Here is a 17,388-nt window from a genome sequence, read left to right as displayed (position 1 = left end):
TGAAAACAAAGCACTGAAATTGAAAAGGAAATTATTAGCTTCATACATGAAGCCACTCCAATTCAATTAATAATTTTAATATTATATTGAAATGTAAGAAAATTTTCTATTCAACAATTTTTTATTAAAACAACGATGACAACATCCATTAAGCGAAACTCAATGAAAATCAGACAGTCGAGAAAAACAAACAATAGAAAACGGATTTATTATAAATTTGAAAGTATGATGTTGGTAACAAGAGCGAACTTATATTTTGAATCGGGCAAAATGTAGTTTTAAAGACTCACTGTAGATCGTATTTATAGAGATACTACGCCGCTAACACTATTCCTCATTGTTTAATGATTCGCTATTTCAAGTAAGGTAATAGGACAAAGATTTGTTCAGTGTTGTTATAAAAATGTTTTATATCGATGGGGCGATTTTATAATGATCCGTTACCTACACACGAAAAGCTGATCCTAAATGTAGAAAATCTTTAGAATTATTTTTGAAAATCTTATATACATTTATATAAAATTTCAGAGGTTAAAATGTTTTGTTGTAGATATGTTGCTATGATACCGCACAGATAGATACAGATACGGGGTGCCACAAATAAGCAAAATTAATATAGCGCAGCTTCTTTATAATTAGATTACATCCATCTTTTAATCCGTCCACCTGTCTTTGAGAACGTTTTTTCTTTTGATGTTGCTATGATACCCCGTAGCTAAAAAGAAGCGCAACCTTTATACAATTTTGGTTTATCTATAGCCGTGTGCATGGGGACCAAAGTCAGGGAGGGGTGTAGCTACATCTCCTCATAGAGAAAATTCCAGAAAGGGTGGGGTATGGGGGTATGTGTGTGTAAAAATTTTATGTCTTATAAAAAAATCAGAAATCCCTCTTTTATTTGGGGCACGCTAAACATAGATAGTCTGTGAATATACAGTATATGAAATCTCTGGGAGGAATAAAATCTCAAACTTTGCTGGTTTAGGTCAGAGTTACAATATTACAAGCATAGCTGCTCTTTAGTCTAGTATTCTGTTTGTTTGTCCGTCTATGGGTAAATGTGAGATAAACAAGATATTATGACAAGGGAATCTGGGAAAGGACAAAAGGCTATAACATGATTTTCTTGAAAACTTTTATTTGTAAAACTATTTGTTTAGGATGTCCTTGAATGAAAATGGAAGAAATGGTTGTAGAATAATTTTACCATTATTGTTCCTTTAATCACTTGCTTTTTGGTTATCGCTATGCATTTTATGGACATAATTGTTCTTGTTTTAAAATATGAAAGTGAAAGTTACTAAGAGTAGAGAGTGAAAATAAAAATGGCTTAGAGACCAAAATATTACATTTTTAGAGGCTTTCGGTGTTTGTGTGAGAAAGTTAAAACAGCAGAAACAGTCATAGAATATTTAAAAATTAAAAATGATTTACATTGTTTTAAGATTGAAACATACTTCATTTTTCTTTAGAAAATAATAAAGTTAAACGGCACTTTTTTGTCTCAACACACAAATCTCTCAAAAGGATCTCAACTGTAATAAAGGTAAAACTTTTTTTCTCTATAATTTAAGTTTTATCAAAGTTGTATGTTATATTAAGCTTTACTCTTTTACTATATCTTTACTTTACTTTTCTTATTAGTGTCTTAATTATTAACATAAGAAAAATATTCATCCATCAAATCATCTAAACTGCATAGTAGGTCATACAAGGTATAAAGCAACCTTTTAATGTTGTTTGCATATTTATTGGCTATCTGTTATCCTATCCTTGTTTAGCTGGAAATCAATTTATGTAGTCGGAATTCTGAAAATCAGAAATGTTCTAACTTATGTGAGGGGGGGAAGTTTTGACACATTTGCGTAAACCGTGTGTATAGGATTACTCTTTGGACTGAGGGGATAGGTTATTAGGGATAAAATCATTCTTATATGATAAACTTTCCTAAGTTTTAAGTTTTTTTTGGATGGGTCATCACGTTCAGTAGCTGCAGGACTCCAGGTGGTCTCTGGACAAGTAAAAATGAAAAAAAAATATTTTTGAAGAGTTAGAGTTCAACTTATAAAGCAAAATATGCATATTTTATCTTCAAATATGTAAATAACATTCTAAAAGAAGCATATTTTGTTTTAAAGTTGACCTCTAACTCTTCAAAAAATTAAAAAAAAATTTTTCCTGTCCAGAGACCACCTGGAGGCCTAAAGCTACTGAACCTGGAGGCTGCAGCTCCTAAACCTGTAGGCCTATCTAAAAGATCTTTAAACATTGAAAATTTCATATAAGAATGATTTTATTTCTAATAACCTATTCTCTCAGTCCAAAGACAAAGCCTATACACAATTTTTACGCAAATGTGTTAAAACTCCCCCCCCCCCCTGGCCTCTTATTTGGACGAAAATTTACGAGAGAAGCCTCAAAATCAGCCGCGCGGCTTTCTCTGCCACCCAATAAGCCTCAGTCTTAGTTGCAGCCACGCGGCTTAACGAATGGAATAATCCACTCGACGCATCCTCCGCAATCAGCCACTCGAAGCCTCAGCCACAAAATTTTAATTGAGGCTTCTCTAAGCCGTGCGTCTTGTGATGGCTGCGGCTGTTGCTTCTGAGCCCTAATTTATCTTTATTTAATCTTCTCATCTCTACAATCACATACAGGGATATGGCATTTGAAGTAACATTTAATGTCCTCCCTATATTTTAGGCAATAAAACTAGACAGAAGTGAAACCTTAAGATGGCTTGGCTACTACAACTTAGAATTCTAATTTGGAAAAATTTCACACTCAGAAAACGTCAGAAGGTAATAAAGCTAAATGTAGAGTAGTTACGTCACTAAATTAAAGAAAATTTGTAAAAAAAAGTTTTAATACATAACAAATGCGAGAAATTATTGGTAAAAAAGCACGTCTTCATGCATCTCATGACATATGTCTATCTAGCCCTTTTGTACAGGATTTTTAGATATATATATTTTTTATTTTAGACGCGTTTATTGATAGAAATCCTATGGCCTTTGTTTCTCTTTATTATTCTTATGTTGGTCAGAAGCAGAGGCCTTAAAACAAGGCACCATCAATGTAAGTATCTATTTGTATATCTCTATGTCTTCCTATCTACTTTCTTTATCTATCTATATACCTATAAACAAGGCACCATCAATGTCACTGTGGGCTAGAATTGAATCAAGACAAAAGTAAGTGCCGAGCCCTGGGACCTATGTATGGTGAAAATAGACATAAAACCATGATGATTCCAGGTAAAACCAAAATATTTCAGCGGGGTCTTTTTGTTTTATTTCAATTTTAAGTTCTGAAAAAAAAATGAAAAAAATATGAAAATCTTTAATAAAAAACAAACAAAAACTGTTTTTCAAAACTTTTTTTCACTAAAAGATACAAACAACTTATATACATACTATAAGCTTTAAAAAAATCAAAATTTTCAAATTTAGGACTGCCTTTCCAAGGTTAGAAGAAAAATCCTAACAACGAATTCTAACATGTTTCTGATCAACATAGCAATAAAACGTCTTTTGCTAAATCTTTAACATCAAAATTAAATAGCACTTACTAAAGACTTTTTTTCATTTAAACTTATACTTTTTACATTATTTAACTTTTAAGATTGTGTTTTTTTTAAAGAAAGGTTGCGTGATTTTTTTTCTCATAATTAATTTATCTTAATATGCTGCATTATAAGTGACTGACATTGTAGGCTGTGATGGCTTAGAAAACTCAATACCAGTTTTGTTAGCCAAGGCCATCGGCCCCTCAGGGCCTACAAAACTAGTTTTAATCTTTTTATTTTTATTTTACTATCTGCTAAAAGCTGTCTATAATCCCATACAATAAATAACTATTAAACATACCAATTAAAGTGAAACAGGGATCTTAAGGGATAAGACAAAGGATGATAAATTGATTACTCCTTCTGTAGATTAATATTATTGGTTAAAAAGTTTGGACTTTGCATGTTTGAACCATCAAATCATTAATCAATTCATAAATTATCAATAAAACATACCAAGACTAATAGTATAAACCAAACAATCAAGATGAAAAATAAAGTTCCCAAAGTTTTTGAACCAATGAATGAGAAAATATTTATAAAGAACTTTGGGTACCGGCAAATTTTACATTCCAATGTCCCCTTGATCCATATTAAATCTACCATTTCATAAATTGAAGAATTTATTTATCAGTATAATTTAATTGTAAACAACAAAACAACAGGGAAGAAGGGGACATAAGAACTGTAAAGATTCTTAGAAATAGGAAAAGTTTTCTTTTGTGTGGACACTGCTAGTTTGAACCATCCAATTAAGATTTAATAAAAGACCAGTTAACTAATTAGATAACGTGTCTATAAAAACTTTTGGTACCAGTATAATTTATAGTCACATGCCTTACTCGGCGAGGGTGAGGTAATAAAGAGAAGCTCACTTGTGACAGCGGGTCAAGGTATAATATACTTGAGCGTGGAGCTTAATAGCCCTAGTGGCTAAACAAAAGTATTTCATCCTTCTTCATTACTACTTAGGTCCAAACACTAAGAAACAATGGCTACACAAACAAATAAACAGTCACATTTTTCCTCCTTTCTTGCCGATTTGCATGTATTTATCATGTATAAAATCAATTATTTATCATACATTGGAGGTAGGGGGCTTTGGACTGTTTATAACACTAGTCTAAAAAGTTCTATAATAATAATTTATTATTCGTTGGCTTATATTTTAGTAAAAATATTTTGTTTTCTTTATTCTAGGTTTTTTTAAAATGAAACTTATATGGAATGTGTCCCAGAAATAGAGAGGACAATTGACTGTTTAATAAACTAGTCTCTAAACTTTATAAAGACATTTCTTATTCTTTGACTTAACAACTATGGGTACTTTTGAATAGTTTTGTTTTTGTCTGTTTTCAGGGGAAATTTAATTTGTATAGCAGCTATTCAAGACAGACGGCTGCATTTTTTGTGAAGATTCCCTAAACAATTTACTTTGTATATCAGTCAAGGTCTATAAATATTAAGATTATAAAATACGCAAGAAAGGTTTCAGGATTTAAAGAAATTCTTTTTAAAACTGCTTGTCCATATTCCCATCTCATCCATGTTATTGATGTTGTCATCCTTGTTTTTTTCTTTCAGGGATCTTAAGGGATAAGACAAAGGACAATAAAGTGATACATGTAGATTTCCACAAATTATGACAAGGAAACTAACCATTTCTTATGTAAAATTATTGTTTGATTATATGTTTGTAAAATATTAGTTTGAAACCATTCCATTAATTTTAGTAAAAGTACACAATTTTTTTGAGCTAACGTGGGTACTGGTGTGATTTACATCCCAATGTCCCCTCCCTCTTATAATTAGCAAAATAAATTTTAAAACGGCATTCTGCTTTTCAAAACAGGATATTTAAATAATTTGTATGATAGAACAAAAGATCCTAAAACTCTAGACAAAAAGTAACAGGATGTCTTTCTGTCTATATATAAGTGTATGTTTAACGAAGGAGGGAGGGAGTGAACTGGACATAGAATTGTAAATCATATCCAAAGTTTTATAAACACATTTTCTCATTCTTTTGATAATTTATGAATTGATTAATGATTTGATGGTTCAAACATGCAAAGTCCAAACTTTTTAACCAATAATATTAATCTACAGAAGGAGTAATCAATTTATCATCCTTTGTCTTATCCCTTAAGATCCCTGTTTCACTTTAATTGGTATGTTTAATAGTTATTTATTGTATGGGATTATAGACAGCTTTTAGCAGATAGTAAAATAAAAATAAAAAGATTAAAACTAGTTTTGTAGGCCCTGAGGGGCCGATGGCCTGGGCTAACAAAACTGGTATTGAGTTTTCTAAGCCATCACAGCCTACAATGTCAGTCACTTATAATGCAGCATATTAAGATAAATTAATTATGAGAAAAAAAATCACGCAACCTTTCTTTAAAAAAAATACAATCTTAAAAGTTAAATAATGTAAAAAGTATAAGTTTAAATGAAAAAAAGTCTTTAGTAAGTGCTATTTAATTTTGATGTTAAAGATTTAGCAAAAGACGTTTTATTGCTATGTTGATCAGAAATATGTTAGAATTCGTTGTTAGGATTTTTCTTCTAACCTTGGAAAGGCAGTCCTAAATTTGAAAATTTTGATTTTTTTAAAGCTTATAGTATGTATATAAGTTGTTTGTATCTTTTAGTGAAAAAAAGTTTTGAAAAACAGTTTTTGTTTGTTTTTTATTAAAGATTTTCATATTTTTTTCATTTTTTTTTCAGAACTTAAAATTGAAATAAAACAAAAAGACCCCGCTGAAATATTTTGGTTTTACCTGGAATCATCATGGTTTTATGTCTATTTTCACCATACATAGGTCCCAGGGCTCGGCACTTACTTTTGTCTTGATTCAATTCTAGCCCACAGTGATGTAAGTGCCTAATACTGCCTATCTTATCTTTCTTTCTAATTTATCGGTCTATTTTATGATCTTATTCTTGATGTCTATCTTTTTAGTTATCTCAAATAGGGCATAGTATTTTTTTTTATCTATCCAGGATTTTTTTAGCGTATATAGAATTATCTAAATTGATTTCTTAGTGTCTATAGCTTTCTTTCTATCTAGGCAACCAATGATGTATCCATCTAGGTTATATGTTATTGTTGAGTAAGTTTAGTTGAAATATGCATTTAGATTTCTCCTTCTTTTCATATATCTTAGGTTTCTTTGACGAGAAAGCTATGCCTTCTCGAGGTGGACCTGAATTTTTTCGCAGCTTCGTTTGTACCTTCAATAACACTTGTCACAAGTAAGATATTTTTGGCAGAGCAGATAGTTTATGGTATGTCCGTACGTCTGACAAAGACCAAAAATAATTGCAATATATCATAGGTTCTTATTTCAATAAGGATTTTAAAGATAATGCTGAGGCCAACTACCATTCAGTAATTTATATTAAAAAATGGACAAAAGTTATTTACAGCTTTATGTTGCTGTTTAAAAGTTCAATTTTTGATAAAAATGGACTTGAAAAGCTTAAAATGGGCATTTACACACGACACAACAGAGTTAACAAATTATAATTAGGAAAAAATCTCTTTTTGAAAGAAAAGAAAAAGGGTACAGCTCCGGAAAAATAAGGCGGCTCCACGGCTCCCGGCTCCACAACGCTGCTTACAGGAATATTAGATAAACTGTTAAACTCCCTACTTTAAATAAGCATTAATTAGCCGCCAAATAAAAAATTTAAGCAATAAAAATTATTATTAGGTGTCATCGATTTAGTGCATATTTGAATTTTCGCTATGAAATTATCCCTTTTATATTTCAGAGAAGACTGGAAACCTCCCTCTCCAATGGAAAAGTATTATCAAAACTACACATTGTAAGTTATATTAAGAAGCGTTGCTACTATACAAGTATTACATTAGGGTCTGTCTGTTTATAATGTATAGTAGACGTTTGTTAGATGCCAGTTTACTCTTTTGGAAAATTACTTTTATTGATTAAATTAAGAAAGAATGATAATGTTTTTGCGAGTGTATGAATCCTAATAAATGCTGTTTAAGTATAATTATTCATATGTACCAAAACATGTTAATTAACAAGGAAAAAAACACTCACATATGCTAAGCAATTAAGCAATTAAAATAGTGTTAAATTTAATGCTTAATCGATCTAAGCATCATCTTGATGAATTTCAAATCAATAGGATTTATTAAAAGTTTGAATAGAGGTACAGACTTCCTTATTTACTAAGTATATTTGCGATACCTTTTATTTAATGAAATCTTCCAATTTTTAACATGTACAAAACGGCCTGCTTAATTGCTTCAAGATCCATGTCAGATCTATATAGGAAATAAATGTCTATAATTGAGCTCAAGCTTTCCAAGGAATATTCGTTGAAAACTCATAGTGCTCCAATAATCCATAATAAACTCTCATTGCCAGGACGATAAGACCCATTATTTTACTTTATTAAAAATAAATTCATTTTTTTCATTTCATGATGCTATTTAAATTATAATGAAGTATTTAATTTTTAATCATAAAAAAGAAAATTTAAATTTATAATATAATAAATTTAAGAAAACTCTGTTTTAAAAGAATTCGATTGTGGCGACACTTTGTGTGTTCAAATATTAAACTAAAATTGTAATCATATAATAAACCCTTTGGTGATGGTAATGTAAAGAAAAAAATATAATTTAAAAAATCTTTTTAAGATCATTTAATTTTTAAATATAATGCCGGGTGAGGAAAAAAAGATTTATTGAGAAATATATATGCATAATCATATAGAAAACTAGCCAATAGGGAGATAGTTATATCGAGCCAACTCTAGTAGATAATGTAGAGTGGTTATTCTTCCTTAACTATGCTAAATAGTGCTAAATGCTAAATGCTAAATATCTATAAGTGTAGAAAGAATAAAGGGGGCGGCGGGATAGCTTATTATATTCATAAAAATCTAAAATTCAAAATATTAAATGAATTGTCAACATTTGAAGAAGGCTTATTTGAGTCACTCACAATTCAACTTGAATATAACAAAGAAAAATTTATTTTGAGTAATGTCTACCGGCCTAATACTTCTATAATGGGATTTACTGAATCTCAACAAATGGATTTTTTTATTGATAATTTTTCTAACCTACAAAGTAAATTAATGTCTTTTAAATGTGCCTCTTACATTTTCACAGATTCTAATTTTGACATTTTAAAATATCATTGTCATGAAAAAACAAATGATTTCCTTGAAAATTGCATTGCAAATGGTTTTTTATCTTTGATAACGAGACCAACAAGAATTTCTAGGACATCAGCAACATGTATTGACCAAATTTTTACTAACGCAAAAGATAATAGTTTTCATTCAGGAATTTTATTAAATGATATATCTGATCATTTCCCAATTTTCACAATAACACCTTATTCATATAAAGCAAGTAAAGAATCTTGTATTTTTACAAGAAATATTAATGAAGAAAAAATTACTGGGTTTATCAATCTATTAAGAAATGTTAATTGGGAAAATGTAACTAACAGTTTAGAACCTCAACATTGCTTTAATAAATTTTATGAGCTTTTTAATGAATTTTATGAACTTTCTTTTCCTTTACAAAAGATTAGAATTAATAAGAACATACATAAAATTGAAAAATTTATGACTGATGGTTTAATGAGATGTAGAGATAAAAAATTTGAATTGTCAACGTTAAGTATTAATGAACCAACTGCTGATAATATTAGGATGTATAATAGATATAGAAATGTCTATAATCGTGCAATAAAAACAGCTAAAAAATTGTATTATTGTAATGAGCTAAAAAAATGTAAATCTGACTTGAGGAAAACTTGGGATATTATTAGAGATGCAATCCGAAAAACAAAAGATAAAGCAACATGTATCAATGAACTGAAGTTTAATGATGCTATATATTTAGATAATGCAGAAATTTCTGAGAAATTGAATGAACACTTCACTTCTGTAGCAAGCAAGATATCATCTAAAATAAATCCTTCTAACATTGATCCGTGTAGCTATATACCTAATTATAATTCCAGTTTTAAAATGCATACAATAAACCCAAATATAGTCACAGATATTGTTAAAAAAATGGGAAATAAACAAAGCATGGACATTTTTGGCCTGTCAAATTCTTTTTTAAAGAAAATAATTTCTGTCATTGCCCTTCCTCTCTCTCATGTCATTAACCAAACTATTTTAACTGGAAAAATACCTTCTGAATTAAAAATTGCAAAAGTTATACCTATTTTTAAGTTAAAAGGGAATAATTCTAATGAAAAAGCTGATCCATCAAATTATAGGCCAATAAGTTTATTAGCTATTTTCTCAAAAGTTTTAGAAAAAGTCATTTATCAACAACTGTCGTGCTATTTGATTAGAAATAATATCATTTTTGAACATCAGTATGGATTTCAATCAAAAAAGTCTACAATACACCCTGTGATACACCTCTTAAATTATATAGCTGAAGCAAAAAACGATAATAAAACTGTAATTGGAGTCTTCTGTGATCTTGCAAAATGTTTTGATACAATTCCACACTCTATTTTAATTAAAAAGTTGTCAAAAATTGGCATTAATGGCGTTGAACTTGAATGGTTTAAAAATTATTTAAGTAATAGACAGCAATTTGTACATGTAAACAATACTGACTCAAGAAAGCTGAACATAGATAGAGGTGTCCCACAGGGCTCTATTTTAGGACCAATTCTATTTTTAATCTACATAAATGATCTTAAAAACTGTACTGATTTATTTACCCTATTATTTGCTGATGACAGTAATTTTTTAATTTCTAGTAAAAACTTTACAGAGATTAAACTGAAATTAAACAATGAACTTAAAAAGATATCCGATTGGTTTAGGAGTAATCAAATGAGCTTAAATCCTGATAAAACTAAAATCATGATATTTAATAAAAATGAAAATACTATTGATTGGAATGCTCTTAATATTAAGCTAAACTTTAACAATGAAAATGAGTTTGATCCTGAGAAAATAAAAATTTTAAATTATGTCAATTCAAGTAGCAATATTCCTGCAATTAAATTCCTAGGTGTATATATAGATCCTTCTTTAAATTTTAAATATCATGTAGAACATTTACGTAAAAAGATTTCTAGTTCCTTATTTCTTATAAATAGAGCTAAACATATACTGAATTTAGATAGCAAAAAAATGCTTTTTCACTCACTTATAAATAGTCATTTACTTTACTGTTTACCTGCCTGGAGTTGTGGTCTTAAATCTACTATGGAACCATTAATTAAAATGCAAAAAAAGGCAATAAGAATTGTTTTTAGTAAGAAACACATCTCACACACAATGCCTTTATTTTAAAAAATGAATGTCCTTCCTTTACATGAATCAGCTAATTATTTGAAATTATTATTTATGTATGATTTTATAAACAGTAAGCTACCAAGTTCCTTTCAAGGTACATGGCTTCGCCGTAATCAATTACATACCAGAAATCTTAGAAACTCTAATATGTTTGATGTTAAAAAACCGAAGTTTAAATCTATTGAAAGATTTCCTAAGTATCATTTTCAAGAATTATGGAATAACCATTGTAATAATGATTTATTAACCCACAATCAATCAAGAAAAAAATTTTTAAAAAATCTAAAAGAATCTTTGTTATCAAGCTTAACTTTAGTGTGTAACAACCCATTATGTCAAGAATGTAGATAAAATTGTATTTCTTTTCAATATTGTTTGAAATCTGATAAATCAATCAAAATCTATTTGTTGAAATGTTTTTTTTTAATTTCTATTATTGCAATAATGGTGTGAGACTTGTATGCCCTAATCAATCCTTCCTAATATCATTCTTTCCTCTCCAATATGATTTTATTTATTGCTTATTATCTTTTTTCTATTTATTTGTCTTATCTATATGGCCTGTATGAAAACAATGTGTGAATACACATTACTGCATACTTCCTAGTTTTTAGGAAACTGCCATTTGGGAAGAAATTTTTTTTATAAATTAACCATATCAATAAAATTTGACTGTATATATAAATGTATATAATATTCATTTAATTCATTTATTATTTTTTTTTTTTTTTTTCTATGTATGTACACCCAAGAATAATAAATCTAATCTAATTGTAAGCTACTTGTATTTACCAAGAAAAATTACTTGAATATGATAGAGATCGATTTTTTCAAGATTCTAGCCGTTTTAATAATCTATAGCAATACACAAACAAGCTTAGAATGTTAACACTTCGCGTCCAACAAAATAAATAAAACACATGTCTTGTCCATTAACCCTTACATGATTTATTGTACTAACAATACAACCAACATTTTAAATATCCAAAAGAAAAGCTGTCATTTTTTTATGATAGTATCGTTATATTGAAAGGGAACTTTTTTTTTCAACAAACTTTGACATTTGTGCCAAATTATTAAATAACTTATTTTTTTATGTATTGTAAAAACTTTTTTTGCGGAAAGGATTGAATACCGAAAGTTTTTGCTGTTACGGGATTAAAAAGGATTATTATGGGATTAAGTTGAAAGAATTGTCCAACTAAGCAAATTATAATTAATTTTACAAATATAATTTTAAGTGCGTAGAAGGGTTTTAAGTAGGGACAAGACTAAAGTGTAATTCATGCACGTCCGTACGATAATCCGCCATCCGATATAATGTTGCCATCTTTTGTTCTTATGAAACAATCAAACATAGTTTGAAAACCTGTCGAGATTTAGAATATTATGTTTTGAAAAATATTTATTTTTGTTTATTTTCAGCATAAATGAATTACTGGGTGACTTGGAAACCACGCTGATAGACAATTATGATACGGAGCAAAAATCTCAAGTAAGATCTTATTAAACTATCCTTCTTAATTCCAACTAATGTCTTCGTTTGGTACTAAGAGCTTCACTTCATAATGGTTGACTTGTGTAACGTACCCTCTACACTTTTTTATTCTATAAAAAGAGAGAAAACAATTTTAGGTCTTGTTTTAAGATTTCCTAAACATTTTGGAGGAATCGTTTGAGCTGTTAATGAAATATCTTAGCTAACATTTACATAACCTTCTCCTACAAAGAATAGTATTTGGAAATGATTGGGGGGGGGGGGGTTATGGTTTATTCCCTTTCGAAATATGCAGTTTGGCCAACAATCAACCAGATATCTGGATTTTCATTAAACAATTGTTTTGTTGAAGTCAAACTGCCTCAAAGTTTGGAACAAATTAAACTTAAACCCAGTTTTCAGAAGGATTAGAATCAAGAAATTGTTAGAAATTGGTTTTACAGTACACTCATAGGTTTTAAGATACGTGGCAACGCGCATTGCGTCATAGAATGCATATTAATAATGTTATCTTTTGCTGTTTTTTAAAGCGTGATATCTATAAACAGAGGAGGAATACCGTTGGTTGCCCAGTCCCATGAATAGACATAAAGTTGGAATTTTCAGAACAATGAAAACTTTTATTATTTTTAGGCATTTCAATCAGTTTTGAAAGATGTTGGATCTTTATCAGTATTTTACGCCAGGAATATATTCTTTACTTAGAAATTCCTTATTTATGAAAATATATTATTTTATTTATTGTAGATATTAATATAGACAATTTTTCATAGACATGACACTTCATAGTCAGGTCACTTTTTAGATAAGAAAATAAATTAGGAAGACACTTATTAGAGTTTTTTTTCTGGTTATTTTTTAGCTCTAAGTAAAGAACGAATAATGCTAGGATTCAAGCTGGCGCCTCCCTTGAACTTCCATTGGATGGTAATTTTATTTTAGTTTCACACCTACTCTTTAAATCTTTACATTGGTAGGTAATAAGAGTGATGTCAACGTTTATTTGGCTTTTGATGTAAATAAAAAAATACCTTGCAAACTTAAGAAATTAGATTCTTTGGCATATTTATATCTTTTGCATTTTAGATTTTAGATAACGAAGGATGTTTTTTTTTGTATTCAAAAGGCTTAGGGTTTCAAGAAAAAAAACTAATAATGTTATCTATGCACTTATTGGTGGCATGAATGTCCTTGGTAGCATATATTTTTTTTAAATTAAACTTTTTTTTGCATACATATAAATAAAGGATAAATAGACTATTATTACTCCAATATAACTTTACTTATTGAAAAGAAATACTGAGATTTATGAAGAGGAGAGCTTCTTTAAAAGGATTGCTTATGAGAAATTTTTGTTTCAAATAAAAGTTTTCTTTTTCATTTTAATTTTTTTTCTGTGTTTTAAAGTCTTAGAACCTTTACGGAGAAATAACATAAAAATGGCACCTTTAGTTAATTTATTTTATCTTTGATTCCATGTAAGTGCGTGTGGTAGTTTGTTGTTGGCGTCGTAGACACCCTTCAACATAAGAATTTCTCCTATTTTTACATTACCTCAATGCTTATGGCCTCTGATAAATCCTTGTGCACGCAGTACTACTTCTTCTATGAAAATATCACTCCTTGTTTTAATATAAAAATGCATCTGTATATACTATTAAATGCACATTCTTTTTAATAGAATATGAAGAATATGAGAATTTAATTTGTACGTACGAAATATTTTCGTCAGATCTCGGCTGGTGCCATCATGAGCTATTTTGGATGCAACAGCCCCTCAACAAATGTTGGACAATCCGCAAACTAGCCAGCGGCAGCAGTTAAAGCATGATTTTAAGACATCTTAAAAATGGTCCACTATGAGTTATATTACCCCCCCTCTCCCCCTAAAAGTTTAACTGTCACATTATTGATGTACAAGTGTGGGGCCATTTGGATGTTTAACCCCCTTAAACTATTATTTCCCTTATTGTACCCCAATCAAAATGTTTCAAAATATATATTAGTTTTCCACCCTCAAACCTTTGAAACTCTCTCACCATTTTTAGTTCTGTTCATGGATATCTTCATTGTTGTTCCATTTCAGGTTTTCAGATGTCACGTGTGATCGGGCTATTCAACGACTTTAAGGCTTTTCTGCAAGATTTAGAAATATTTCTGAATGAAAGGCAGGATCAAAAGCTATAGTTATATCATGAAAATGATTAAGAAATTGTTTACAGTTTATACACCTACGTGTTCTAATTTCAAAGTATTTTTTATAATTCTAATGACTATTGTGGCTATAAGTATCGCAGCAAAAAATTAACAATTTAAGAATGATTAATTGCATATTTTTGGGATGTATTACCTAACGAAGAAATGGCATGTACTATTTATGGAGTAGTTTCTCTTCTGAGCTAATGCTTTTGTTAATGATTAGAAATATGACTGTAACTCCTGAGAATGTAATCATCGTTTTGACATCAAATATACAACTTTCACAACTCTCTGATGGAGGTACGTGCATGATTTACTATAGTGAGGCTACTTTGTTTTATTGTTCATATAGGCGATTTTAAAAAAAATTGTACTTCAGCTCGACTATTTTATCAAAAATCCAACTGCATTTTATCTATTTAGATATAAAATATTATGCCATCCATTAAAGAGTTTAAGTTAATTAGTTCAGCTACTTATAGAACATACAATGAGCATGTTTGGATTTGTTTTAAATTTTGAGTTTATATATTTAAAATAATAACATAGCGGTGTGAGCGACAAGGAAAAGTAGAAAACATTAGTCTAATACATAGTAATTAAAATATCTTAAGATATAAATTAAATGGTAAAGTTTATTTGAATTAATTCTTTATTGTACGGGATATTTAAAAGATATTTATGGGGGAAAACTTTACAGTTTTAATCCGTCTGATTCAATAAGATAGGGAAAGGGGAATTTGGTTTTAATTTTGGTTTATTAAAAAATTAAAAGCGTAGCTTGTGTTTTAATAAGGTTAGTCGTCTCTTTATATTGTATTAGCTACACAATTCTTCTTTAATCAGGGCTGTGCCAGTACATTCATACGCCCGTATCTAGTTTAATCGGATGTTTCAAAATAATATATATTGACGAGTATTGACGCGCAATAGATAAATTGCAACAAACTACAGTTGAATTTTCTACAATGGTTCAACCACCGTTGTTTTAAAGTTCATTATTGTATAGTATGAAACTATTTTTTTTAAAAAATAGTATAGAGTGGATCCTCCTGCCACCTTTTAAAGCCTTTTGATAATACTTTGAAAATCCATCGATACAAACTCTGTCTTTTTCACGCCAAAACTTGTAAGGGAGAAAAGTTACCCCAAAACTTGTATCGATGAAATATTTCATCGATACAAACTCTGTCTTTTTCACGCCAAAACTTGCTAGGAAAAAAGTTACGCCAAAAAGTGCAAACAGTGATAATACTTTGAAATTTGAGTTTACAATTTTTTTGTTTTGTTTTTTGAACTTTACCGCAATTTTAAGATGAAGGAAAATTGCAATGTTTTTAAATCAAAGAAAAAGGGATAGCTTCAATAAGAAGATTTTATCAAAACTTATTTATATCATAAATAATTTGTTGTAAAATAACAAAATAAATTATATTCATTTCATCAGAGTTGCAGACATTTCTTTTTCTCACCACATAACATGACGTCCAAGCTTTTTTTTTTTGGGGGGGGGGGTAAACAATTTTAAGGGGGGGGGGGGTAAAATGGCGCGCGAAGCTTGCCGAAATTTTTTTTACCCCCCCCCCAAAAAAAAATTTTTACCCCGGGGGTAAAATTTGATTGGGGGGGGTAAATACCCCCTCCTAAATGGTTGGGGGGTGCCTACTGCACACACAGGGTAGGGGTAAATTTTAAATGGGGGGGGGGGGTAATCGCCCTTTACCCTCCCCCTTGGACGTCTATGGATAAGTCATGTGCTACATGCATCATTTTTAGAAAGGATTATTTATTAAATGGTAATTTTCGTAATCTCAAAAACTAGATATTTGAACTATTTGCACCAATTAATCAGCAAATTAAGGAAATATCTTTTATTGAACTACCACTTTAATGCTTGCAATGGTATCTTAGAATATATAGAGAACTAAAAACATATTTTTTTTCTTCAATTAAATGTTCAAGGTTGTACTGTAACTTTTATGAAAAAGAAACTAATTTAAAAAAATTTGAGTTTTTTTTCACTAGCCGAGAAGTTGGAGACAAAATAGTTTTTAATATAATCCTTTTATAAAAGTATTTTCGTAGAAAAAATAATACTCATAATTGAAGAAATACTCTATTTGCAAAATCTATTTACATGACTTGCTTGAAGTTATATTTTGACAAAATATCATGCTGTTCTCTTCATTTATTACAAGAACAAAATTGTTTGCTTTTAAGGAAAAAATAAAATAAATATGGGAATTATCTATGGAGCAACACCTTTTAAAGGTTTATGAACCTTGTATTAAGTTTATGAATGAAAAACACTAAAAGAGAAAAATATTCTTCTAAAAATCAATTGTTTTGTTATAGTCCATACAACACTAATTTATTGAAATATATTCACCCACCCACCCATCCAAGTACTTATCTTTTGCAAATCATTTTAATCAATGGAAAAAAGAAATGAAAGAACATTTCAATTTAAAAACAGTTTTGGTATTTTATTCTGTTTGTACTGAAAGCTCTTTATATAAAGTTGCTTCGATTCTGGTTCTTAAATATATACATATTTTAGTTATAGAGTGCTGTTAAAATTTCCCTTTGCTACATAGATGAAATTATCTTAATTTGGTATTGAGATCTTAAAGGAGGAGGAGATTCTAATTGACGTTCTTTCAATGTAGACAGAGCAAAAATAGCAATATATTTTCTTTGTACGGTCCTAGTTGGCTTTTGGATTCCTTACTTTTGTGTTACAGTTGATAATTACTATTTTTTATTTTATTATATGTATAAACATAGTTTAATTTTT

General features: G+C 29.4%; 1 protein-coding gene across 4 annotated transcripts in view; it reads left to right on the top strand.

Annotated features, from left to right (window-relative positions):
- Positions 1-526: 526 nt before the first annotated feature.
- The window catches only part of LOC145334304 (phospholipid-transporting ATPase ABCA1-like), a 107,420-nt gene continuing 90,558 nt past the window's right edge, over positions 527-17,388 (top strand). For all 4 annotated transcript variants that reach the window (XM_080179708.1, XM_080179707.1, XM_080179706.1 and 1 more), the window contains exons 1-12: positions 527-591; positions 919-985; positions 1,473-1,546; positions 2,704-2,801; positions 2,985-3,078; positions 6,739-6,826; positions 7,349-7,402; positions 12,320-12,389; positions 13,026-13,080; positions 13,284-13,319; positions 14,479-14,560; positions 14,815-14,891. In XM_080179708.1, the coding sequence (XP_080035834.1) occupies positions 2,736-2,801; positions 2,985-3,078; positions 6,739-6,826; positions 7,349-7,402; positions 12,320-12,389; positions 13,026-13,080; positions 13,284-13,319; positions 14,479-14,560; positions 14,815-14,891 (622 nt within the window). In that variant the 5' untranslated portion in view covers positions 527-591; positions 919-985; positions 1,473-1,546; positions 2,704-2,735. The remainder of the gene's footprint in view (positions 592-918; positions 986-1,472; positions 1,547-2,703; positions 2,802-2,984; positions 3,079-6,738; positions 6,827-7,348; positions 7,403-12,319; positions 12,390-13,025; positions 13,081-13,283; positions 13,320-14,478; positions 14,561-14,814; positions 14,892-17,388) is intronic.

Source organism: Acartia tonsa, chromosome 12, assembly GCF_053477335.1.
Source record: "Acartia tonsa isolate MP-2025a chromosome 12, ASM5347733v1, whole genome shotgun sequence".
Taxonomy (NCBI): domain Eukaryota; kingdom Metazoa; phylum Arthropoda; class Copepoda; order Calanoida; family Acartiidae; genus Acartia; species Acartia tonsa.
The sequence above is the reverse complement of the archived record's forward strand: the minus strand, read 5'-3'. Positions and strand labels throughout refer to the sequence as shown.